At 47.4% G+C, this 25,497-nt stretch overlaps 2 protein-coding genes across 3 annotated transcripts; both read right to left on the bottom strand.

Annotated features, from left to right (window-relative positions):
- Window positions 1-3,069: 3,069 nt before the first annotated feature.
- Window positions 3,070-5,578, bottom strand: Tigd3 (tigger transposable element derived 3). The gene is made up of 2 exons (XM_028771295.1): window positions 5,420-5,578; window positions 3,070-4,590 (listed from the first exon to the last, which is right to left on the bottom strand). Exon 2 carries the CDS (start codon window positions 4,574-4,576, stop codon window positions 3,164-3,166), a length of 1,413 nt encoding a protein of 470 aa, XP_028627128.1. The 5' UTR covers window positions 4,577-4,590; window positions 5,420-5,578; the 3' UTR covers window positions 3,070-3,163.
- Window positions 5,579-8,675: 3,097 nt separating this feature from the next.
- On the bottom strand, window positions 8,676-22,719 carry Dpf2 (double PHD fingers 2). 2 transcript variants are annotated; one of them, XM_028771087.1, is made up of 12 exons: window positions 22,636-22,696; window positions 17,357-17,517; window positions 16,887-16,994; window positions 15,883-16,046; window positions 14,948-15,040; window positions 14,761-14,839; window positions 14,253-14,294; window positions 13,182-13,319; window positions 12,920-13,048; window positions 12,676-12,788; window positions 11,823-11,904; window positions 8,676-9,925 (listed from the first exon to the last, which is right to left on the bottom strand). In XM_028771087.1, the coding sequence occupies exons 1-12, from the start codon at window positions 22,665-22,667 to the stop codon at window positions 9,849-9,851; spliced, it is 1,218 nt and encodes a 405-aa protein (XP_028626920.1). In that variant the 5' UTR covers window positions 22,668-22,696; the 3' UTR covers window positions 8,676-9,848. The 2 variants fall into 2 exon arrangements, with proteins under 2 accessions (XP_028626920.1, XP_028626921.1); XM_028771088.1 differs by lacking the exon at window positions 14,253-14,294 and having other exon boundaries at window positions 22,636-22,719.
- Between the last annotated feature and the right edge of the window lie 2,778 nt (window positions 22,720-25,497).

Raw genomic sequence — 25,497 nt, 5'->3', positions numbered from 1 at the left:
AAAAGGTACAGATAGCCAGCAAGAGTTGGACAAGGGGCTGGACCAAGTGTTGTGCGGCAGGAGACCTATGTGAGTTAAAGGCTAGCCTGATTTACATAGTGAGTCCCAGGTCAGCCAGAGGTTCATGGTGAGACTGTTTCAAAACAACAAGAACTAAAACCAACCAACAAACCAACCCACAGAAGAGCTGGGCAAGGCAGTGCACATCTGTAATCCACCCTTCTGGATACTGTAGGCAGATAAAAGTTGAAGGCTAACATGGGTTAAATACAAAGACGCAGGAACTTTAAATGACTTTCAACAATATTAAGAGAAATAAAATGAAAAATGGTGCATTATGTCACCTCTCAGCTCCATTAGCATGGCTGTGATGAAGGCAAAAGATGAGTCGTGGTGGAGAGGGTCCGATGGTAAGAACACTTACTGCATAAGTGTAACTCGATCCCTGGAACCCACAGAGAAGCCTGATGCAATGGTGCAGCTCAGTGAACCAGCATTCCTACAGTGAGACGGGAAGCTGCACTAGAGAAGCAGTTCAGTGTTAAGAGCCTTTGCTGCTCTTACAGAGGAACTGGGCTCAATTCCTAGCACCAATGGTGGCTCACAACTATTTATAGCCCCAGTTCCAGGGGCTTCTACACGCACAAATGTGGTATGCATACATGCATGCATAACAAAACTTTCATATACACAAAGTAAAAATAAATAAATCTAAAAAAATATTATGGGCTGGAGAGATGGCTCAGCAGTTAAGAGCACTGACTGCTCTTCCAGAGGTCCTCCTGAGTTCAATTCCCAACAACCACATGGTGGCTCACAACTATCTGCAATGGGATCCGATGCCCACTTCTGGTGTGTCTGAAGACAGCTATAGTGTACTCATGTAAATGAAATAAATAAAAAAATTTTTTTTGTTTTTTTCGAGACAGGGTTTCTCTGAGTAGCCCTGGCTGTCCTGGAACTCACTCTGTAGACCAGGCTAGCTTCAAACTCTCGAACTCAGAAATCCGCCTGCCTCTGCCTCCCAAGTGCTGGGATTAAAGGCGTGCGCCACCACCGCCCGGCTTTTTTTTTTTTTTTTTTAAGATTTGTAAGGTTTTAATAATTTTTTAAAAAGATTTATTTATTTTGCCGGGCGATGGTGGTGCACGCCTTTAATCCCAGCACTTGGGAGGCAGAGGCAGGCGGATTTCTGAGTTTGAGAGTTTGAAGCTAGCCTGGTCTACAGAGTGAGTTCCAGGACAGCCAGGGCTACTCAGAGAAACCCGGTCTCGAAAAACAAAACAAAACAAAAAAAAACAAAACAAAACAAAACAAAAAAAAAGACAAAAGCAAAAGGCTTTAGTGGTCCTGGTTTCATTCCCAACCGAATGAATGAATAACTGATCTGCACCCTGTTCTCCTTTGTGTCACACTAGCATCCATCCTCTGAGACTGACCTCTCCACTGACCGGGGAGAACACAGTTCAGCTCTGAGTGCCACGGTGACTGATAAACTCGACATGGAACAGATAAGAGCTACATGGTATCTGCCAATATAAACAAGTTTCCCGTGTAATGAATGACCTGGTCATAGGTCAAAGTACTAGACTTCAAATAGCTCTCAGTTAAGTGTCTCATTACAGTGTGTGTAATATACCTATATTACAAACACTATAGCCAACCACTACTAATACAGGTTACTAGCTGTTCAATTTACTGGGCTCTCAGAACATCTCACCTCCACATATGCCACACTCAGGTGTGCTCCCCTACTCCAGTCGGCCCATGCTTGCTAGCCTTTCCACTTTTCTCTCTATTCAGCTGTCTAATATCAAACCTCACCACTGGGTGGTTAGACAGCTCAGCAGGTAAAAGCACTTGCCACAAAGGCTTGGAGACCTGAGTTTGGTTTCCAAAACCCACATAGAGGAGAAAGGAGAGAACCAAGTGTGCGTGTGTGTGTGTGTGTGTGTGTGCGTGCGTACGAGAGCTTCCCCCACCCCACATAAACAATAAATAAAAATTAAAAAGAAAAACAAGGTTGGGCATGGTAGCATACACCTTTAATCTCTGCACTCAGAAGGTAGAAGCAGGTGGCTCGCTGAGAATTTAAGGTCAGCCTGCTCTACATATAGTGAGACCCTGTCTCAAAACCAAAAACAACACCCCCCACCCCCAACCAGCATCAAAACCGGCTCACTTCTACTGGGTTTCACTAGGCTTTGTGGGGCCAAAGCACTCTGCACAAGCCTGTCATTGCTTTCTGGTCCTGCTTGGCAGAGATGTCTCCTTTCCAATCTTGTCACATAGGAGGTTGTGACAAAAGGAACTGTAGTGAAATGAATCAATGGATGAAAAAGTGAAGTGAATGAACTGCTATTCCAGAGCTCACCGCCCTGCTCTGCCTTTGGCCTCTGCACCACAGTCTGATGCTGAAGTGATAAGAACTGCAAAGGTCTGGTCACCTGAGACTTGTCTTCAAGTTGTCTTCTTGTGTGGTCCAAGAGGAGGGTCCATGTGTGAAGGATTCTTCCTGATAAAGACTTCATCCTTCTCTCATGTAAACCATGCCTTGAGAAGGTGTTGGGGAGGGGTGGCAACTCAGTTGGTACAGAGCGAGCTCAGTAGGCTCAAAGCCCTGGGTTAACTTTAATCCCTAGCATCACATAAATCAGAGAATGATAGCAAACCCCTATAATCTTGGCCCTGGGAGGGGAAGGCAAGCAGATTAAGACGTTTAAAATCATCTTCAGTTATAGAGCAAGTTCAAGGCCAGCCCAGTACACAAGACCACATCCCAAAAAGAAAGTAAAAAGAAACTCTATACCCTGACTTTGTGGTAAAAACTTTATTTCCTGAAGCTGAAGTGGTTTTGACACAAAATTCAAGGAATGGGGCCACTGTTAGGAAGTCCACCTTTCTAGGTTCTACCCTATTTAGACTAACTCCCCACAAAGCTCTAGAAGTTTTACCAGGACCTAGAAGCTACAGGCCCAGATTCCCACTCCTGAGGAACCATCTGGAGATGTAGGCTTGAACAACTTTTCCTCTGACCTTAGACTTTGTGTTCCGACTTCCTTCTCGTGTGCACATACTATTTCCACAGGAGAGAGCCCGTCTGCCTCTGGAGAGGCGTTTCCATGGGAAACGGGAGAGGGAGACTGCAGGCAGTCATGGCTCCTCACAGACAGCAGAGCTGCTCCACTTCCATCTCACAGTCATAGAACTTCTCCAAGAGTTTTGCAGAGGTGCTGTTACATTCCAGCCACCTCCTCAAGGTACACAGTGCCTGTAGGGCATCAGCTTTGGTGGGCAAGGGCTCAAAGCTGTCTTCTTCCCTCCCATTGTCTTCAGTACCAGTCTCCTCTTTGCACACTCTGGGCCCTGGGTCCTCATCCTCCAGGTCCACAAAGTGAGAAAATTCCTCTTGGCTCAGGCCACTAGGGACGGGTGACATCTCAGTGTCTTTGTCCAGAGACAGGGGTGTTTTGCCTGGAGCGAGCCCTTCTTGAATGAAGCTACTCAAAATAAGCTGGCGAGGGACCTTGGCCCAAGCTGCGGCTACCATATGCAGAGCATCCAAAACTGTGATGCTGGCCCTCGCCTCAGCCAGTGAGGTGCCCTCTTTCCCACTCTGCATGGCAGCCAGTTTGCTCAGCAGACGGTGACGGTAATGGGCCTTAAAGGCCAAAACCACAGAGCCAGGAAGGGAAGGAGTGGTGCTGGAGGCGGAGAGAGGCAGGAGTCGCACGTGGTGGAGTCCAGGAGGGCTGGACCATTCTTCTACCACTCCAGAAGCCAGCAGCAAGGCTACCTGTCGGCCTTGCTGTCCCATGTCCTGGTCAAACTGTGCCAGCCACTCTGACCAGGGAATGGCTAGGTCAGGGTGATAAGAGGCAGGCAGTGCCTCAGTGTTGACCCCAAAGAAGCATCTTGGGGCAGCCTGGAGCCCACCCACAAATACTCTTCGCTTTTCTGTGCCTCTGCTGTTGGCACACAGCAATACTTGCAACCGATCACATTCAAACACTCTGCCAGGCACTGCTCGATACAACAAGGGTACTTCGGCACAACCAAAAACATCTTCTGGTGAGAAGTCTTTAAGAGAAAGAGGTGGCTGGGCCTGAGATAGGAGAACTGCAGGAGGAGGTTCAGGAGGGAAGAGAGGGACAAGGACCTGGCGAGCCCCAAAGCCCACATTGTTTCTGCGTTTCCAGCGGACCAGCCAGCCAATGCTGGGCACAAAATCCTGGCCCATGAGATCGGCCAGTTCCTTGGCCTTGTGGAGCAACATGGGCCCCGTTACATCCCAGGCCTTGGCCCGGGCAATGTGATACCAGCAGAGTAGAGCCTCATCGATCCCACTGTATTTGGATTCACGCTTCCGCTTCCGCTCATGGTTGGCTGTGCCACTGCACCAGTCGGCCAACAGCTTCTCCTTATTCTTGCAGATACGTGAGATCTGGGGCTGTGAGACCTGGAAGCGCCGGGCCACCTCTGACTGGGACATCTTGGACTCATCCAAGAGTTCCAGCACCTGGATTTTTTCAGCCAGGGACAGAGCGTGAAGCTTCTTCTTGGTGTTCAGCTCCATGATTCCCTGGGAACCTGCTGGGGTTAGAAAAGTAGGAGAGCGTGCAATAGGCTGAGGGCAAGAGGAATAGAAGAGTAGTACAGGACTCCTGAGGTCAGAGCAATCAGCTGGAAAGCACAAGGCTATCATATGCAGAGCATCCAAACCAGACCAGCTAAAAGAGACACGGGATGGCCAGGCTGAGGGAGGAGAGAGCTAGACTGCTAGAACAGAGCTGGCCCAGGCAGAGGAAATTCTGGGCTGGGGTGGAAGGATGAATAGAGGCCAAAGGGCAGCTGTAAAGACAAACAGGAGACAGCTGTAGAGACAACAAAGGAGCAACAACGGAGAGGCCTGGCGCTGAGGCTGAGTAAGGCAGGTGTAGGGGGACACTCAGGGTGCCAGGAAGGAGACTCCTGAGAGGAGATGAGGCCTAGGTTGAATTTTGATGGCTGAATGAAGGCGGTTGGTAGACTGAACGGACAGAGTTGAGGTGAACAGGTGAGGTGGTACGGATGACAAAGCCAGATGGATGGGGTCTGAAGGCGCTAGTTCAATTTGGTGCTGGCTGGGCGGGGTGATAAAGCTAGTCAATGGTTCAACCTGAAGGAGGGTGAAGGTGCCAAGACGACAAAGGGCGACAGGGTGAGGAGGCTGAGGGCAGCAAAAGGGAAGAAGTGTCCTCCGCCGGGTGATAGCCTGGAGGTGTATCAGAGAGAAGGGAGCACCGGCCAGGACGCGGGCAGCTCCTGAGCTGTGTTCTGCACTCCGGTTCGCTCCGCCTTGACCCCTAGTCAGTCGGCTGGACCGACACAGGCGTTGACCCAGCCAGCCCACCCACCCCGCCTCCCGCTCCACACCCACCTCCAGGCGCCGTCCCGCGGCTCCAGTCCCTGTCCCAGTCAGGTTCCTGAGCCTCGACAGAACCAGAGAGGGACGGGCGCCGCGACCCCGAGGGCAGAGCGCGCCGAGGGGCTGCTCAGGAACGGGCGCGCGCAAAGCAGGGCCCGCGCGCCGCCAGCGCCCGGGTCGTTCAAGGCTGGGAAAACCTCTTCGCCGCCCCTCTGCAGCCCCGCCTTAACAAACCTGATTAGCCATCAGAGGCAACTTGTCCCGCCTCCAGCTGCACCTGATTGGATGATGTGGAAGTGGCGGTTCGTCAGCCCTCTGGAGGAGGAGCTTCCTGAGCGGAGGGGCGGGAGTCAGAGCAAGGGTCTGGCGGGAAGACCTGGCATTAATGCCAGTCTCTTGCTGACCGCAGCCTTGGCGGCGGCTCAAACACTTTCAACCCCATGTTAGTCATTTCCCACCTTAACATTTAGTTCTGAACTAGGTGCAGATAATTTAGCCCTCCCTGCTCCTTAAACAGCCAGAACCCCACTTTTCCATAGGTTTTGAGCCCATCCATTTACCAGCGGATGCTGTCAGTCTCTCCAAGTGTCGTCTCCTGCGAACTTAAAATTTTCTCTTAAATCTATTTTAGTGGTCTCATTTGCACATTTCTTTTTTGGCCCTCAAGACTACTCAGTTGCCAAGGATAACTGCGTGACTCCCTGTACTCCTGGCCTACATAGCAGAACAGGCAGTGCATAGTCCAGACCACTCCGTGTAGTAGCAGGCCAAGGCTCAGCTTTCTATCGGCAACAATGACCTTAGGGTATTCCAGAAAAATCTGAAGACACTTCAGATGATACGTAAGTATTTAATTGAATCTAAAAAAAAAAAAAAAAAAAAAAGGTCAGGCATGGTAGCCTGTAATTCCAGTACTGCAGAAGGGTGAGGCAGGATTACAAGTTTGAGGCTATCCTAGGCTACACAGAAAACAAACAAACAGTATCAAATATGTGTGCACATTCATGTGTGCGTTTGTATGCTTTTTGTATGTGTGTAGGTGCACACATGACATAACTAGTGTGGAAATAAGGGGATAGCTTTGTCTGAGGGGGTTCCCTTCCTTGTTGAGGAAAGGTTTTGCTGTGTAGCACACTCCCAGTTGGATGTTAAGCTTCCTCCAGATTCTGTCTCCACCTCCATGTCCCTCTAAGAGTGCTGGAAGAACAGACACACAACATCCAGCTCCTTATCTGGGATGCAGGGACAAAATTCCGGTGATCAGGCTCACATTCAAAGTGCTTTTCTGCAATAGGGATGCAATGCCAGCCAATAAATAAATAAATGGGGGAAAAAAGAAAGTGCTTTAACAAAGGGGCCTGGTGACATAGCTCAGCAGTTCAAACAGGAGACAAGTGTTCAGGAACTGGAGATGGTGAAGAGCACTGTCTGCTCTTCTAAAGGTCTTGGATTGTATTCCCAGCACCTCAAAACCATCTTTAACTCCAGTTCCCAGCTATCTCAGATACCTGGTATACAAACATATATGCAGGCAAAACACTCCTTCAAAACAAAACAAAACAAAACAAAACAAAACACCCCCAAACCCACAAAGACCAGAGTTCAGTGGCTCAAAACTGCTTGTAATTTCAGCTCCATGGATATACCTTCTCACCTTGCCTCTGCACTAACATGCATATACTCATACAAATACTTTCTTTTTTTTTAAAGATTTATTTATTATGTATAGTGTTCTGCCTGCTTGTACATCTGCAGGCCAGAAGAGGGCACCAGATTTCATTATAGATGGTTGTGAGCCACCATGTGGTTGCTGGGAATTGAACTCATGACCTCTGGAAGAGCAGTCTGTGCTCTTAACCTCTGAGCCAACTCTCCAGCACACAAATACTTTTTCTTAAAACAGGGTCTCCTGGGGCTAGAGCAACAGCTCAGCAGTTGAGAGCACTGACTGCTCTTCCAGAGGTCCTCAGTTTAATTCCCAGCAACCACATGGTGATTTGCAACCATCTGAAATGGGATCCAATGCCCTCTTCTGCTGTGTCTGAAGACGGCAACAGTGTACTCATATTAGCCTGGCTGTCCTGGAACTTGCTCTGTCCACCAGCCTAGCCTTGACTCCTGAGTGCTGGACTAAAGGCCTGTGCCACCATGTCCAAGCTCATGGGGTTTTTTTTGTTTGTTTGTTTTGTTTTGTTTTTTTTTTTGGTTTTTCCAGACAGGGTTTCTCTGTGTAGCCCTGGCTGTCCTGGAACTCAGTCTGTAGACCAGGCTGGCCTCGAACTCAGAAATCCGCCTGCCTCTGCCTCCCAAATCCTGGGATTAAAGGCATGCGCCACCACTGTCCGGCCCCAAGCTCATGTTTTTAAAATGTTTATATAGGGGCTGGAGTGCTGCCTACTCTTCCAGAGGTCCTAATAAGTTCAATTCCCAGCAACCAAACGGTACCTCACAACCATCTATGATGCGATCTAATGCCCTCTTTTGGCCTGCAGGTGTACATGCAGACAGTGCACTCATACATAAAATAAATCTTAAAAAGAAAAAAAGTTAAAATGTTAATACATACAAGATTCTACATACATCCAACATCAAAGCACTAGTCTGGCTGGATATAAACTCACCATCTGCACATAACTCCCTGGGACTGCTGGAAGGCTACACTGTGGATAGTTCTGGCTCTGGAACTCTGCTTTGGCTTAGCAATACTACAGGCAATGAAAAGGTACATCAGATGACAAGACTTGAGGTTACTCTCCTTCTGGCTGCCCTCATCATCTGCCTGGAAGCTTCTCTTGTTCCATGATGACATTAGATAGGTTTGTAAATGGATGAAGATGAGTATTTACATGAGCAAATTAAAGGCGTGCACCACCACTGCCCGGCAGTTTCACTCTTTATAACACTAAATTGTTATAAATTTGAATTTATGTAAGAAAACAAAATAATTTTTATATCTTCTTTACAAGGTGGAGTTTAACAAAAACTTTGATTTGGGGAGAAAAAGTTGTCTCAATTTAAAACAAAACAAAGCCGGGCACTTGGGAGGCAGAGGCAGACAGATTTCTGAGTTCAAGGCCAGCTTGGTCTACAGAGTGAGTTCCAGGACAGCCAGGGCTACACAGAGAAACCCTGTCTTGAAAAAAACAAAACAAAACAACAAACAAACAAAACACAAAAAACAAAAACAAAACAAAAAACCCTACTGTCCAAAGTAAGTTTGAAATGAAATGACCTTTCAACAAGGAGTCAGGAAACAAACCATCCAGCAGAAGGCTCTGTAAAAATGTTTATTTTTACTAATGTTTTGAATACAGGAACTAAATATGTGAGGAGGGGGCCTCAACTTTGCAGAAAACAACAGTTAGGGCCTGCTCACAGCCAAGGGGGAAGCCCACTCCAGAGTATCTTGGCATGGACTGTCCCCTCCTACTTAATGTCAGTGCCACTAAGCAGGAAACAGAAAAAAATCAGGGTGTGAAGACCTTACCAGCTACTAGCTAGTGTGCAAGGAAAGGGGACCAACCCATGTCCTGGGAGACAGGATACACAGGCAGGAGGCAGAGGCTCCTGATTCAGTTAAGGGCAGGAGGCTGAATGCCCAGGTCCAGGAAGAACGAAAAGGGGATTTTGGAGGTAGGCTTCTTTATAGAGTTAAAAACAGGCACATTATCCAACTTCTCCCTGCGCCCCCCAAGCTGCTGGCACAGCCCCGATACTGTCCCTCTCCCTACAAAACCAAAGGGAATAAGGAAGGAGGCAGAAGACAGGAAGTTCTGAGAATGGGAAATGTTTGGGTAGCCAGAGAGCACCAGTGAGCAAGCCAGCCAAGCACAGGAAGGAGAGGTTGAAGCTGCTTGTCCCTTTGTGGGACAAGGCAGAGCTAGGAGGCGCCCGAGAGCATTCCAGCTCAAGCACAGAACCCCATGTAGCATGACAGAGGACAGAGGACTGCTTTGGCAGGAGGCAAAGGGAAGCAGAAGGAGGATAGGAAAAGGTCTGGGCAAGTGCCACTTCAGCCAGCTCACTCCAGCTGCTTTCAGGAAAGGCCCAGCCTGGGTCATCTCTGAGGCAAAACCCTGGAAACTAGAGGAGGTGGGGAGTGGGGCTAGGCAAGGCTTGAGACAAGTGAGCTGCTCTCATATTCCTTCTCAGAGGACCCCATTTGAGCCCTGTAATCACCAGGGTCCTGGGCCCAAGGCAGGTAGAGTGAATGCACTTCTTGGAGAACAGAGAGAAGTTGGGCCCACAGGTCAGCCCTGGAACAGCATGCTGCTCCTTACTCCCTGAGGGCTTGGGGCCAGAGGCAGTCAGAGCTGCCACCTTCCTGTGCTGTTGCCAAAGGCAGGTTGGCAGGACTACCGAATGAAAGAGGAGGGGGGGAATGAAAACCAAGGTAGAGAGGAGAGCAACAGCGGTAGATGCAGGGGAGCGGGGTGGCACATCAGGAGGAGTTCTGGTTCTGGTAGATGGACGCTTTCTCCTTCAGCAGATCCAGACACAGGTGGCAACTCCAACTTCCTATGGAGAAGCAGAGGGGTCAGGGTGGATCCCACAAGATCCCATCTACGGCATTCTACTCCACAGACCTCACCCCAGGGAGGACAGGGAAGTTCTGCAGCAGCCACTCCATGGTTATCCTGAGCTGAGGGAACTGCTTGGTTTTCAAAACCGTGAAAACTGGAACTGGAGAGATGGTTCAGCAGTTAAAGAGAATCTGGTTCAGTTCCCAGCACCTACATGGTGGTTCACAGCATCCCTAACTCCATTTACAGGGGATCTGATGCTTCCTCTCTTGACCTCCAAGGGCAGCAGGCACTCATGTAGTGTAGCAGGCACTCACTGACATACATGTAGACAAAATACTCTTAATATACACTAAAAATACACATGAAAACTATTCTCCATGGAGATGGACACACTGAATGCAAGGACAGTCCCCAAACAAATGCCAGACTGTTAGTCTTGTCACATCAGTAGCCCAGGGGCTCACAGGACAGTCTGAGCAGACACAAGTGTTTTGCTTTTTTTAGTTTATTAAATTTATTTATTTATTTGGGGACATGTGCCATAGCATGCATGTGAAAGACAACTTGTAAGTCTAGTCTGTCTTTTTATCATGTGATTTGAGGGGTTAAACTCTTAAACTCCGGTTGCCCAGGCTTGGTTGCTGAGCCATCTTGCCAGCCCAATCATAGGTTTTTAAAATGCTCCCAATTTTAGACAAAAAAGTCATTGCCTCAAAGGTAGAAAAAAGGTCATGAAAAAAGACTCCAGAGAAACTACAATATTTTCCCCCAAGACAGAGCTTCTCTGTATAGCCCTGACTGCCTTAGAACTCTCTCTGTAAACCAGGCTGGCCTTGAACATAGAGATCCACCTGCCTCCTGAGTGCTGGGATTAAAGGCATCTGCCACCACTGCCCAGCCACTTGGCTAATTCTTGTTGTTTTTGTTTTTTTTCGAGACAGGGTTTCTCTGTGTAGTTCTGGCTGTCCTGGAACTCTGTAGACCAGGCTGGCCTCGAACTCAGAAATCTGCCTGCCTCTGCCTCCCAAGTGCTGGGATTAAAGGCGTGCGCCACCACCGCCCGGCTGGCTAATTCTTGATAAAGAATTTATAACTGTAATTTTAAGTATGAGGTTTGGATAATACTCCTGGAGAAATATCTTACCTCTCCAAAGACATGACTGCATCAAGCCTAACCTAGCTGCTCTAGAGGCTGAGACAGGATAACTTCAAGTTCAAGGGCTGGCTACCTGGGCTACGGAGCTAGCTCAGGCTACCTTATGCAACTTAGTGAGACCTTATCTCAAAACAAAAAATGTGGGACCCAAGCCTGATGACTTGATAACCCCCGGAACCCACAGTGAAAGTAGACTTGACCTCTAAACTTTGTCCCCTGACCTCTACACAAGTGCTATGGATCAACTGCACAGCACTCTGAATAAAAAAAACCTGAAGAGTTAGGGATACAGGGATATAGCTCAGTGGTGGGGCATCTGGCCAGCATGGACAGGGTTCTGGGTTCTATCTCTAGTACTACAAAAAGCAAAACAAAGAAAATAAGCTTTTACTAGAGATATGTCTGGTGTCTGCAAAGGCCAGAGAAGGAGATTCTCTGGAAATGGAATTACAGACCATCGTGAATGACCAATGCATGCTAGAAATTGAACCAAGGCTTTCTGAAGGATTATTCAGGGCTCTTAACTGCTGAGCCACTTCTCCAGCCCCATTACATTTTTGTTTTAATCTACCACACATCATTTTATTATGAAATCTATGCTGCTAGACATAAGAATGCTGAAACCCACACAATTACAGATCTATACAAGTCACGAATTTCAGTATCAATGTTTTACTTGGGTTCTGTGGATCCTTCTGGGATAAAGTATTTTCAGGAAACCCCGGCCACTTACCTTCAGGAGGCTCAGACATGGAAGGGGTCAGACAGTACATGTGGTAGCCACGGTCACAGTCGTCACAGAAAAGCAGCTGGTCCTGCAGAAGGCAAGGAGGAAGAACAAAGGTCAGTGGTTTATGTCCCTAAGTTATGATACTGCTGCTAAGATCAGTTGTCAGTCTGTACATCTCAATCCATCCGGCGTCTAACTCATCACAAAGCCTACTATTTTCCTACACTCTTTTCTCCACAAAGCTGCCAGTTACCTTTTTAAAAGAAAAGACAGGTATCACCCCCTTAACAAAAAGCCTCAGACAACACCCTCTAAGCATGGGGCAGAGCTTAGGTGCTTAATGTGCACCAGACCCAGGACTCTTTCTGATCCTACAAACTAGCAATGCCCCCCTCTCTGGTCCACCTTCCTGACTCAGAAAGATCTAGTGGATAGCAATGGCCTCAATACAGCCAGCTTGCCCACCTTAGACCTTTGCACCAGCCACACTTTCTGGGACGTGCCCCTTGTATTATCCAAACTCCAACATCAACCTCGATTCCTCCAGAAGCAAATACAACTACAAACCTCTACGGGCATTGTTCCCTCTTTGGCACATCACTGGTTTCATTTTCTTCAAGGTGTATCACACAATACTTTGTTCCCCAAGTACACGAATTCCATCAAAGCACAAACTTCTCTGTCTTATTTACTGACCTGATAGCTAAGAACAATGTCTGACTGTTGGTGCCCAAGAAACAAATTTTTTAAACAAGTATAAAGTTCCCAGGGGCAGTTAGGGAGGAACGGGTGCACTCTGATAGAAAGCTCGCTTTGGAGGGAGTTGGGGGAGCGCCAGGCAGGCTGGGGCACGCACATCATTCTCTGAAGTACCGCAGAGGTTGCAGCACTTGCACTCGATGCACTGCCAGCGGTAGGTCTTCACGGCTGCCATCATCACAGGGGTGAACTGCAGGCAGGACGGATGCCCTGTGGAGAAGGGGAGTCAAACAAGTGGCTGGAAACCAGCAGGGAGTGGGTAAGGGAGGCTGCCTGACTGTAAGGGCACTTTAGAGGTTCCTGGGCACTGAGTATAGCCTGCTCGTTGAAGATGGAGGTACCTGAGCGGCCACAGTCAGAACAGGACACTAGCTCCTCAGGCTGCCCTGTCTTCTTGTTGATTTTTGAGTCTCCCAGGCAGAAGTCACAGTAGTTGTTAGGCAGAGCCAATCCATCAGGTCCTTTCTTGGCTATAGGGAAAGAGAAAAAAAAATTCGATGATGTTCAAGGGAACTCTGGGCTACCCTACATTCTCTATATGATGGGGTTTTTATAAACAGGCTGGTTCCTCTCCCGCTTGATGGCCCTGACAGCTCAGCTTACATTTCTGCTCCTCAGACCTCTGGGACACAGGAGTGGGTGGTTGGGAGTCTTCTTTGTCCTCTCCTTCCTCTTCAGCCAGGTGGGAATGGGCATAGTGGTAACTGAGGCCAGGTCGGTTCTTGTAACGTTTTCCACAAACTGGGAAAAGATTGCAGAGAAATATCAGGACACAAGAGTGCGCCTTCCCCACTCTGACAAGCAATGAAGCTCCACATGAGGCCCATGGAACACCTCTGCCCCCAGCATCCCTACTCTGATGTCCTTTCTCCTTAGCCGAGAGCATCAGGGCCTGGACCTCTTTAGTTTCTGGGATTCTCTTCCCTCTCTAAAACACAATAGCTACCAACACTTTTCTATGTTGGCTTTTAGAAGGACTTAGCCCATGCTGCATCAACTTGCCCCAGAAATAAGTCTGGGAGCTCCAGGTCGGTAAAGTTCTACAGTCTGGCCTTACAGCAAAAAGGGAAGATGTAACAAGGAGATGTCAGACTCTTTTTCTGCTATGTAAATGTGGCAGGCTCATACCACCCTGTGTACGCCAATCCCAACTGAACAGACAAAGGGGTGAGGTTGGGTCTCTTGGTGAACACCTATTAACTGTCAGCCAGGATAACCTCCCCAAAGAAACTGAAATACATTCCCACACTGGTGCCCTGCCCAGCCCGCCAACCAGCAAGGAAAGATTCCATGGCATTTTATCTTGAGCAACGACACCAAGAGGAGCAAGGGGGCCAGCAGGAAGGAAGGGAGGACGGGAGGAGGTGGTGGTATGATGGGAGATATGAGCTGACCATCTGCTGTCTGGATTGAGGAACATCAAATGCATCTATCCATAATGGGTTCTGTTACTACTAGGCCAAGTGGCCATAGAAGTAAGTTTGTGGGAGACAAGCAATGGTAAAGACAGCTGCTAGGACTGAGAATGGAGCACACCCGGGGTACCACAGTACTACCCTCACAGCATTGCAGAGATTCCAAAGCTAGTATCATAGGAAATGAGAAAGGCAGGAGGAACAAGGGGAGAGGGAAAAGGGACAGGAAAACACAAGTCTGAAAAGTTGAGAGAGCTACCTCTCTGGGGCGCTTTCGAGGTATGCTTTTGTTTGAAACTATCTGAAAGACAGAAAGAAAAGTCATGAGAAGAAGGCCTTGATCCATTTGAGACAGGGCGGCAGCAGCAGGAAAACAGAGCGAGTGAGAGAGAACCCCAGCAGTGGCACTTCAGGCTAGAGGCACGGAAGTAGGGTAAGCCAAAGCAAAGGGAAAGAGGACAGACACTAACCCTCAGGGCTGGCCCCTGTACCCTGCCTCAATGGGTCAGCAGATCTGGATGCTGCCCACTATGAGGCCAACCCTGCCTGCTTTTAGTTCCCTCATCCTCCCACCCCAGGACCCACAGAAATCTCTCCCCAGAGCATGCAGGTCCCACCCACCATGAAGCAAAGGCCAGGTCGGCAGGCAGGACAAGAACACAGACTTGTTTTACCATTTGGTGCAAGAACATGACCCCCCTCCTCTCACATCCAGAGCAGGAGCTAGGTCCAAGTCGAGAACTACCCACCCCTCAGGTGGCACTCACTGTCACAGGCATAGGGCTTATCCCGGTCCTCCAGGATGGAAGCATCCAGTTTCTTCCGGGCACTGCTCACACCCTTACTCTACGAAGAAAACCAAAAAGATGATGCCCTCACTAAGGTATCTTGGCCAGAAGAGCAAGGCAGAAAGCAAGAAGGAAGGACGGGCCTCCATAGTGCTTCGCTCCTCACCTTGGACTTCCCCTTCCCCCGACGCTTTGGAGTGTCTTCTTCATAGTCCTCGTCATCAAGGTCATCGAGGAAGTCATCAGGCTCAAGGATTCGCTTCGTGGAGCACAAGATTTGAATGAGCAGAAGTCAAACACATCCCCAAGTGCCCTCGTGATCTAGAATAAGCCACTTAGAACGACCCAGAAGCTTCTCTGGAGCTTAACCCCACCCGTAATCGTTCTTCACCCTGCAATCCCATTCCTGCTTCCTTGAGTGCTTTCTTTCCTCTGTGGCGCTTCAAGTTGCTCCCTTAGTCTACAATGAGTGTCTCCATCTCTCAGAGGCCAAACATGGTTTCCAGAAAGCTCTCCTGGTACCCCAGGCAGCCACACCCTGTCCTGCCTACTCTGCTTCCAACTTTCATGTCCTACTTTAAATGAGTTTTGCTGCTTACTTGACCTTGAGGGAAGTCTTAGCTGCTTTGCTTCTGCCTCCCTGTCCATGAGATGGGAACCACAGGACCTACCTCACAGGGCTGTACAAGAGGAAGCATACGGAAAAACACTTAGCACAGGACCTGCCTTAGCTCTTCTCATCTTTAAACTTAGCAGTAATCCCCAGGTGACAGGTGTGACCCAAGTGTTCTTCACCTGTGTAACAGCAGGCATCTAAAGTCTCTAACAAACCTTGTGTGAGGAAGAGTGAATGAGTGAGCCTGTGCTGGGAAGAGTGTGGAGGCTAGCCAGAGCAGAGCTGGTGGCCAGCCGAGCACACGACCGCAGGGGCAGCCTCAGCTCCCATTTCTGCTAATTTTGTCTTTTGTGCTAGGGCTTACACATCAACAAGCTTGTGTTCTACCATGGATCTGCTTTAGTTCTAACTGGGTGAACCCTCCGACCCATGAAGAAAGAGGAGCTGATTCTTATTCAAGTCCTTTAGCCATAAGAATAACATACCTTCCGTGCTCGACTGTTGGTAACAGGAAACTCGCCCAGGCTGTCATCATCAACTCGGGGATCTGGGGCACCCCGTTTCTCCAGGGGATCAGTACGCAACAGAGCCTCTAAACTGCTGCCATCCTGAGAGATAAGCCCCTCTTTCTTCAGAGTCTGGTCAGTGTCTGCAACAAGTCAAGATGAAGCTAACTCAGAAAGGCTGAAGCTGAGTCTACACCATGTGGGGTCAAGTCAAACCCAGCCACTTCTGTTCTCCAGGAACCAAGATGGATTTGTTCAGCCAGCACTGGAATACAGCTATATTTACCTGTTTTCACTAAGACAGCGAGCTCCTTGAAGGATGAAAGTATAGTATATGCAAGTTCTAACACAGAGCCTGGGAAGAGCAGGTGATCAGCAAGTCTCTTGTCATACAGACTATGGCCCTGCTTAGAAAGCGAGTCCCTTACTTGGCTTATTTACTCTTAATTATTTTATTTAGTTTGGTGCACATGTAAGTAGTGTATGTCTGTATGGTGTATGAACACATGTGGGTACGCACGTTGGAGAAGGACATTGGATGAGCAGAGGGTACACACTCTGCCTGCAGGGCCTTAGAGTCTCTCACTGAACCCTGAATTAGACTGGCGGCTAGAAGCAGCAGCTCTGTACACATAGTTTTGGGATTACAGGACACTGAGCTTTTTGTACGAATGCTAGATTAGAATTTAGGTCCTTGTTGTTCACACAACAAGCACTAAGACATTTCTCCAGCCCGTGTTATTTTGAGATAATTTCATGGTTTTTTGAGGCTCTCATGTAGCCCAGGCTGGTCTCAAATTCCCTATTAGTAGAGAATGACCTTAAATTTCTGATCCTCCTGCCCCAGCCTCCTCAATGCTATTATTAGATGGGAATATACAACCTGTTCAGTTTATGGGGCTAATATCATGGGATATTAAACCGAGAGCCCTGTGCATGCTGGGTGAGTACTCTAGCAACTGAGCCACACCCCCAGCCACTACCTGGTTTAATAGATGGGAAAGAAAGCCTAGGATCTTCGGGTGGGTGGGCTCGACGCTTTTTCCGCCAGCGTCGGGCAGGGTAGGAGTACAACTGTCCAGAGGCCAATCCTGCGAAAGAAAGGAAGAACAATTAAGCCCTAATCCGGCCCTAAAAAAAATGATGGCAAACATTTTGTAGATGAGAACTCTATTGAGTTCTAGAGCAAGGAGGTGATACAGAACACATGAGCCTGGGCCAGGTGGGGATAATTCATGGAAAAGGAAAACAATGTCAGCTGAAGTATGCAACTGTTCTTAGTCATTGCAAGATCATAGCTGCTTCAGAGGCCAAAAACAAAGACTGGCTGCTTCATCCTCCCCGATTCTCACCTACCGGTGTGAGCATAGTGGGGGCTTCATACTACCCCATCTCCTAAGGGAGAGCAGATACTTCCTCATCTCCTGTGTCACCATGAAGCCTGCAACCTTACCTGGTCCCCGGTGTCGCTTTTCCATCCAGATATAACAATTGCTCTGGGCTACTCCAGTCTGTGAGTCCAGGAAAGGCAGGCGCACGCTGCGCTCAGCACAGAGGCGGGCGTTATAATTGTGGCACTGTTCCATGGCATCTTTGTAGTACTGCTCCCCAAGGCTGCAGGAGGGTAAAACATAGAGGTGTGGGGTCACATCATCCTTCTTCCCTGTCAACTGCTTCTTTCAAAGGCTCAGGAGTCTAAGAGACTCTCTTTTTTGTTATTTACCTCCTATTCTACCTCAAGGGACATGAAGAACCTTCACTAAGCTGCTGTCACACGAGGAAAGACAAGTTGCTACGGGCTGGACAGAGCCCTTTAATAATAAATAATCAGTGTGACACACCATCTTATCATGTGTGTAATCAGACAGAAGCTTTTTAAATATTTGTTTGTCCTGCAACAAGGTCTCCTTCGTTCTGCAGCCTAGGTACTGAACTCATGAAAATCCTCCTGTCTCAGCCTGCCAAGTCAAACTTAAATCTTAATTCACACAGAGTGAAGCATGGAGAAGGGAACAGCTGTGGCAGAGAGCTTGCTCAGTCTACACAGGGCTCTGGATTCAATTTGCCACTACCGGGGGAGGGAGGGGCAAGGAAGATATGAATTGCTCATTCTGTGATTCTCATGTGTTCAACTCTTGCTAGTTAATATGTTACTTGTCTTAACCTAAGCATATGAGCTGCAGACATTACTGTAGATATTAACTTCCTCTGACAAATGGGGAAAACAAACAAGATCTAGAGGACTGTTGCAAGATTTTTAGCACACTATTAGTAGATCTACCCCTCAAAATGCTATTCAGTTCTAAAAAATAAAGCTCTTACTAAGCATAGTGGTACATAACTCTAACAGAAAGACTAAGGAAGGTATATTACCCTGACTTCAAGGCCAGTTGAGCCACATAGCAAAACTCTGCCTCAAAACCCAAACTAGGCGGGTATGGTGGCACACACCTGTTGATCCTATCACATGGGAGGTATAGGTGTTAAGTAAGGACAGCCTGAACTACATGAGAGCAAAAAAAAAAAAAAAAAAAAAAAAAAAAAAACAAAACAAACAAACAAACAAAAAAAACAATCAAAATAACAACAAAAACCAAACAAACAAAAATAACAACAAACTATCATTGAGCTGGGCTTGGTGGCACATGCCTTTAATGCCAACAGAGGCAGGTGGATCTCTGGGTTTGGGGCCAATCTCATCTACAGATCGAGTTCCAGGACAGCCAACACTTGAGAGACCCTGTCTCAAAAAACCAAACCAAACAAACAAACAAACCAAAAACATAACAAAAAAACTACTTGTTCTTGAGAAGGACCTCTCAGGGTTTGGTTCCCAGAATCCATAGAGTGGTTCACAACTATCCATTTACTGCAGTTACAGGGATCTGATTTCCTCTTCTGACATCTGTGGACACCAGGCACACATGTGGCACACATACATACAGGCAGAACACTCATACACATAAGATAAAACTTAAAAGCCCTTCATGTACAAACAATCCAAAGGTAATTAGGGAAAACGGCAGGCGCGGTACTGAGAGGGGTCATGGGATATGACCACATGGATCCACAGGTGACTGAGAACTTGCAGTGTTCTGGGAGAGAAGTTCCTCAACGCTCTCACTGCACACTACTACTAACGGAAAATGTTACACTAAAGCCCACCTCAGGCTCTTCCTGTCACACAACTGACACCCAGAATTTTCTGGTCCTGGAGAAAGCAATCTGAAATCTGAGGGGGATTCTCTAAGTACTTTAAGCAAAGACAAGAAACTGGAGAGCTAGGGGTTTTGTGGTTCTAAGCATGTTCAACGACCCCACCTTTTTTGGTACAGAAGAGTAAGCTGTAAGTCTGTAAGGACTCATATCTTTAATCAATCAATCTTTTTGTTGTTCTGGGACTCATACGCAGAGCCTCCCAAATGCTACATGTATTCTACCACTGAGCTATATCCTAGCCAAATATTCAATCTTTTTTCTTAAATAGAGGCTCGTGTAGCTCATAGTGGACTCAAACCCCATATGTAGTCAACAATGACCTTGAATTTCTGATCTTCTTGCCTCTATCTCCCCAAGAGGCCTGCACTTCCACATCCAGTTCTATGTGGTTCTGGCTAACCAAACCAAGATCTCTTGTATGCTAAGCAAGTACTCTATCAACTGAGCCACATTCCTAGCCTAAAAAAACAAACTCTGAGGGCAGAGGAGACTTCTTTCCCATAGCATTCCCATTACCACTAGATAAGCTCTGACCTACCAGGATTCTGATAAAGATAGTAGGGAGAAGGAGACGTGAAAAGCAAGAGGGAGTAAGGTCTCAGTGTCTAAAACCTACAACTAAAGCTGCATCCACAAGCCCTAATGCAGAATCTGATGGGGACTTTCACTGAGCAGTCACAAGAGACCACTACATAGCTTAGTTTGTTCCCAGCAAATGAAAAAGACACACACCACACAGCAACACTACAAGTACAGCTTGAATTGATTCAGTAAGCAGGAATAACTGTAATTAAGGTATGCATGTGTTGGCGAGCACAGCACAGCAGAGAGCAGGCTCACATTTGCTCGCGCTCGCCTTTAGGAGGCAGCCACGTCCTCACCACACAGGAAAGTTGGATAAACAAGGCTGAGTGCAGCAGCAGCCCCTTTGTTTCCGCTGATGGGGACTGATACTGACACTGGAAGTCAAGTGGAAGGAAGGAAGGAAGGAAGAAAGGAAGGAAGGAAGGAAGGAGCAGCCCAGCGGAGCTAAGACTGTGAAGTCAGAGCACGGCAGCTGAAGAAGGCCTGGAAGAATGACTGAAATGTCCAGTCAGGGCTCCTGCAGGTCAAGGGAGATTCTAGAAGGTGAAGCAAGTGTTCTAGTAGGAAAGATGGCCACATGAAACTATGTACATGTGTGTGCATGCGTGCATGCGTGCATGTGTGTGTGTGTGTGCGCGCATGCGTTTTAAAGAGAGTAAAAGGAGAGTACACATAAATTCAAGACTCTGTAGCAAAGAATTTCAAGCTTCTGTTATTCTATGGATAGCTTTATATAACTCATATAAAGTTTAAAAAGCTAGTTGGCAGCCATGGTTATTTTTAGACTAGTATTTACTCTAATAATACAATTTCAACCATGCCATTGTATTTGAGGAAAACAGAAAATTAAGACAGAAAGTCTTGCCAGGCGGTGGTGGCGCATGCCTTTAATCCCAGCACTTGGGAGGCAGAGGCAGGCGGATTTCTGAGTTCGAGGCCAGCCTGGTCTACAGAGTGAGTTCCAGGACAGCCCGGGCTATACAGAGAAACCCTGTCTCGAAAAAAAAAAAACAAAATAAATAAATAAATGAATAAATATTAAGACAGAAAGTCTTCTCAGAGGGCAAAAATGAAAGAAAAAGATGAGCTAGTGGTCTTTCCCTCAATGTCAGCTGACAGAAGACTTAGGCATAATATAATAATTAAAAAAAATTATCAGAAAGGCATTTTTCCAGAGTGAAAATGGTGTGAGAATCAAAGCCTTCTCTGTAAAAAGAAACTTCAGTGAGGAACACGTTAGTGGTGTTCAGTCTTCTGCACCTACAACTGGGGAGAAGAAAGTTAGTACCTCACTGATACTCAGGAACCAGTGACTGGTTAAAGAGGCATGAACAGCAATGCTCTATTTAAATGGGCAACCAACACATAAAACACTACACCAGTGGGTTGGCAACTCCATTTTCTGCAAGACCGTCTTTCAATATGAAAAGCTCCATTAACAGCTAATTCTGAAAACCTTGGCAAACACATTCTTCTAGAAAGTAAGATTTCCAGGGTAAAAGCTGTGACTCCTTTTCACAGGAAACCTAGGGAGTGGGGGTGGGGGATACAGGACAACTCCCCTTCCACAGGAATAGAGGAGATCAACAAAGAGAAAGGCAGGGTAACAAAGACCTAACATCTGAGTCCAGAAGGAGAACTATAAAAACATTAAATTAACAGCTCATTTCTAAATTGAGGGAAATGTCAGCCTAAAGAGAGCTGGAAAACTGGAGTGGGCAGATCACAAAGCTAATAGTGTTGGGAGGAGGGGTGCTTGAAAGAGGCAGCAGGATGAAGCCAAAAGCGAGTTTAAAAAAAAGAAAAAGAAGCCACAAGAGAAGGCACTTAGCTTAATGGAAGTGGGAAAGCATTCTCCAAGTAAAGGGCTCCAAGCTGCGGGGGAGAAGCAACTTAACCAAAAAAAAAAAAAAAAAAAAAAGCCTCTTGGGAAGATTGGAGCTGAGTCCACGACAAAGACAGATGCAGCTGCGAAAAGGCCTCCAGAACAGTTCCTAAACCTTTACTTTGTCATCCAGAATCCAAAAGCTTTGACTGGACAGCTGAACACTTCAATTTTTCTACCCTTACATCATGCCAAACATGGCCATTAAAGGAAGAGAAGATCATTCTTAAATCCAACGGGCACCCTGTTCCAAAACTCTCGAATTCTTCTTCAAGAAGGAAGGAGGAGACTCATCAAAACCCCAAACATCTCTAACTCAGGGGAAGTGGCTAACAGGCCACTCCCCGTCCCCTGTGTTCCCCAACAACCGTTAACTTCAGCTCTGCTCGAAATCTGACCCGCACAATGGCATCTAGGGTACAGAGAACGCCCACCTCGGGGCTCCTGCGGACTAGAAGGCCGTCTGGTTCCGGTCTAGTTCCCACTCCCCGAAGTTCTTTCCCTTCTGTATCTGCTCTTGGACCAATTCTTCCCAAGAACAATTTTAGTTTCGTGTACCCCGGATTTCCCGGTTATTGTCACCGGGCTGCATAAATCTTAAGATCCTAGCAGGTACGGCGGACCCTGTAGCCTCAGGGACGGCGGTGGGCGGGGAGGGGATCCCGATCTCCTGGGGCCGCTGGCCTCAGCTCGGCGGGACTGACGCGTCTCCAGAGAGGAGCCAAGGACCGTGAGCCTCTCGTTCGCAGCCCGCAGCTCGGCTCAGGGCTCGGCCCGCGAGGAGGACGCCCGTAGGGGGCTCCGGTGTGTTCCCCTCCCGGCCTCCACAAGTTTCCAAAAGCAGCCCAGCGCCTTCTCCGGAGTCTCCTGTTGCCCTCCCTACCAGCAGTTGCATAGCAAGGACTTCCCGGGCACGTCCTTCTCTCTGTCTTTTCTCTTCCCGCACCTTCCTCTCTACTCCCAGGCACTTTACAAGATTTCTGGTACAGGAGAGATTAAAAAAGAAAAAGAAAAAAGAAAAAGAAAAAAAAAAGATCACTCACAGCTTCACTACATTCTCCACCACAGCCGCCATCTTCCCAGTTCCTCTCCCTCAGGCCGGGAGGCCCCCGAAGCCCGCAACGCGCAGGCGCTAAGCTTCTCCGGACACTCGGTTCTCGATTCTCTGCGCAGGCGCAGCCCGAGGGTGCGCGCACGCACAGGCCCACGAGAGCGAGCGCTGGAGAACGACCGGTCCTGGAGCCTAGGGGATCGCAGTGCGCAGGCGCGATTTGAAAACTATGCGCCTTCTGCAGCTCGTTCTAGAGATCCGTCTTCCCATTGAGTGGAGCCTCAGAAAGGAGGTCTGGCGTGGTAATAATCTCTTGCAATTGGGAAATGAACCAAGGGACCTGCCTCACAACAAACAATACAAGCCGTGTTCCTTTGGTCAGCCAGGAGGTACCAAGTAGCCAAGAAAATCAAAACTAAGTATTTCTGATCTTATACATGCTATAGAAGGAAGCGCAACTTTGGATCTGTCCATAGATACCCTTCATATACTAACCCCAAAAGTTGACTGTTACAATTTAACTACTGGTGTTTATGGTCCTTAGCCTTCAGGAACAATAGGAATAATTTTGGAAAGGAGTAGATTAACTTCTCAAGGGTTTATTGTGCATTCAAGTATAGGGGATAGCAAGGAAAAAATAAAATGTCATATGTGAAAAAGAAAATGCAAATTGATGCAGGAGACAGAATTACTCAGCTGTACCTGTTTCCTTACTTCAAGGGTAAAGCTGCTTCAATAGAAAGAAAAGGGGCTTTTGGGAGTACTGGAAGACATGTGTTCTCCAAACAATAGTCAATGATCAGAGACCCAAATTAATGGTACAATTTTTTTGTTTTTTGTTTTGTTTTGTTTTGTTTTTGAGACAGGGTTTCTCTGTGTAGTCCTGGCTGTCCTGGAACTCACTCTGTAGACCAGGCTGGCCTCGAACTCAGAAATCCACCTGTCTCTGCCTCCCAAGTGCTGGGATCAAAGGCGTGCACCACCACCGCCCGGCTTAATGGTACAAATTAATGATGTTGAAATAGAAGATTTGGTGGATACAGGAGCTGATGTTAGTATACTTTTCCAAAAGTCTGGAATCCATATTGCCCACTTCATGGATTTGCATAACTCGATACTGAAGGAGAAATAAATGGTATAGAACTAAGAGGGATAGTCACACCAGTGGAAAATTTCAGTGAGGAGAATGGCTTGGGTAAAGTAATCCAAGGGCTGGTGGGATGGCCAAGCAGCTAAGGGCTCTGGGCACCAAGCTGACAACCTGTGTCAGAGTGGTAACCTGAGGCTATGAACTCATTGACCTCAGGTTACCTCCTTACACTGAGGTAACTAGAGATAGAAATAAGGACCTTCCCTCTTCAGCTTGTCTAGACACCGGAACTTCAAATGCCATAATCAAAAGGAAGTCCCAAAGTGCACACAAGTGTTTATTGGACAGCTAACAATGTCAAGTGTTCCTACGGTACACTGGCTTTTAAAATTTGTATTTGTTTGTTTTTGTTTTTTTTTTTTTTTTTTTAGTTTTTGTTTTTGAGACAGAGTCCATCTACATAGCCCTGGCTGTACCTGAACTCACTATGTAGATCAGGTTGGCTTCAAATTCACAAAGATCCACCTGCTTCTGCCTCACTGCCAGAAACAACAATTGTTTGTTGTTTTATAGATTTACTTTGTGTATGTGTGTGTGAATGTATTCTGTATGTGATCTCTGGAGAACAGCAAATACTCTTAACCATTGAGACATCTCTTCAGCCATCAAGTGCAATTTTTTATTTTTAAATTTTATTTCATGCATATGAATGTTTTGTTTGCAGGAATGTCTGTGCATCACATGCTTGGTGCTGGGGGCAGAGGGATGGTGGAGAGGCCAGAGGAGAGCATCATATGGTTGTGAGCTGCCCTATGAGTTCTGGAAATTGAATCCTGGTCCTCTGGAAGAGGAGTCAATCCTCCTAACCAGTGAGCCATCTCTAGTCCCTGGCATTTTTTTTTTTTTTAAGTATATTGTCGGCCCAGCGGTGGTGGCGCACGCCTTTGATCCCAGCACTTGGGAGGCAGAGGCAGGCGGATTTCTGAGTTCGAGGCCAGCCTGGTCTACAGAGTGAGTTCCAGGACAGCCAGGGCTACACAGAGAAACTCTGTCTCGAAAAAAAGAAAAAAGAAAAGAAGAAGAAGAAGTTCTGAGTTCAATCCACAGCACCATATCAACTGAACCCAGTCCCTTTGTAAGAACAGCCATCATTCTTATCTAGTGAGCCATCTCTCCGGCCTCTTCCAGCCCCTGCCTGTCAGACATCTAAATCAATGTCCATAGCCACCACTGATACTTGGCTTGGATGGTAGTTAGTCTTGGTGGTCAACGTAATGAGTTCTGACTCACCATGGAGACTCTGGAGGTGTCTGTGAAGGACTTTGTAGATCTAGTTAATGGCAGTGGAAAGACCACCCTGGCTGTGGGCCACACCATCCCATGGGCTGAAGTCCCAGACTGAAAAAAAGAGAAAGTAATGGAAATACCTACAGTGATCACTTTTGGCTTCCTGACTGTGGACACAAGGTGACTGGCTGCCTCAAGCCCCTGCTCTTGTGACTCCTCAACATAATGGGCTGTACTGTACCCAGGGACCGGGAACCAAACCTTCTTCCCAAAGCTGTTTTCAGCAGGTATTTGTCCCAGCAACATAGTAACCAATGCAGATTATTCTGTTTCCTTCTCACTGTGAGTACAGACCTAAGTACAACCCCCTGGAGGGAAGTCACAACCTCTGTGGAATCTTCTAGGGTGGGCTTTTCCTATGCAAGCCCACTGTTGATGGAGACTGGCCCACCTTGAGAAGGAAACACAGGACAAGGG

This window comes from Grammomys surdaster, unplaced genomic scaffold (genome assembly GCF_004785775.1).
Source record: "Grammomys surdaster isolate TR1022 unplaced genomic scaffold, NIH_TR_1.0 205, whole genome shotgun sequence".
Classification (NCBI taxonomy): Eukaryota; Metazoa; Chordata; class Mammalia; order Rodentia; family Muridae; genus Grammomys; species Grammomys surdaster.
The sequence above is the reverse complement of the archived record's forward strand: the minus strand, read 5'-3'. Positions and strand labels throughout refer to the sequence as shown.

Coding starts and splice junctions, on each gene's coding strand:
- Tigd3 (XM_028771295.1), bottom strand. CDS start 4,576: ATGGAGCTGAACACCAAGAAGAAGCTTCACGCTCTGTCCCTGGCTGAA.
- Dpf2 (XM_028771087.1), bottom strand. CDS start 22,667: ATGGCGGCTGTGGTGGAGAATGTAGTGAAGCT. Junction 16,995..17,356: donor AAAGCGACACCGGGGACCAG/GTAAGGTTGCAG, acceptor TTTCTTTCGCAG/GATTGGCCTCTGGACAGTTG. Junction 9,926..11,822: donor CATGTCTGAGCCTCCTGAAG/GTAAGTGGCCGG, acceptor GCTTCTCCATAG/GAAGTTGGAGTTGCCACCTG.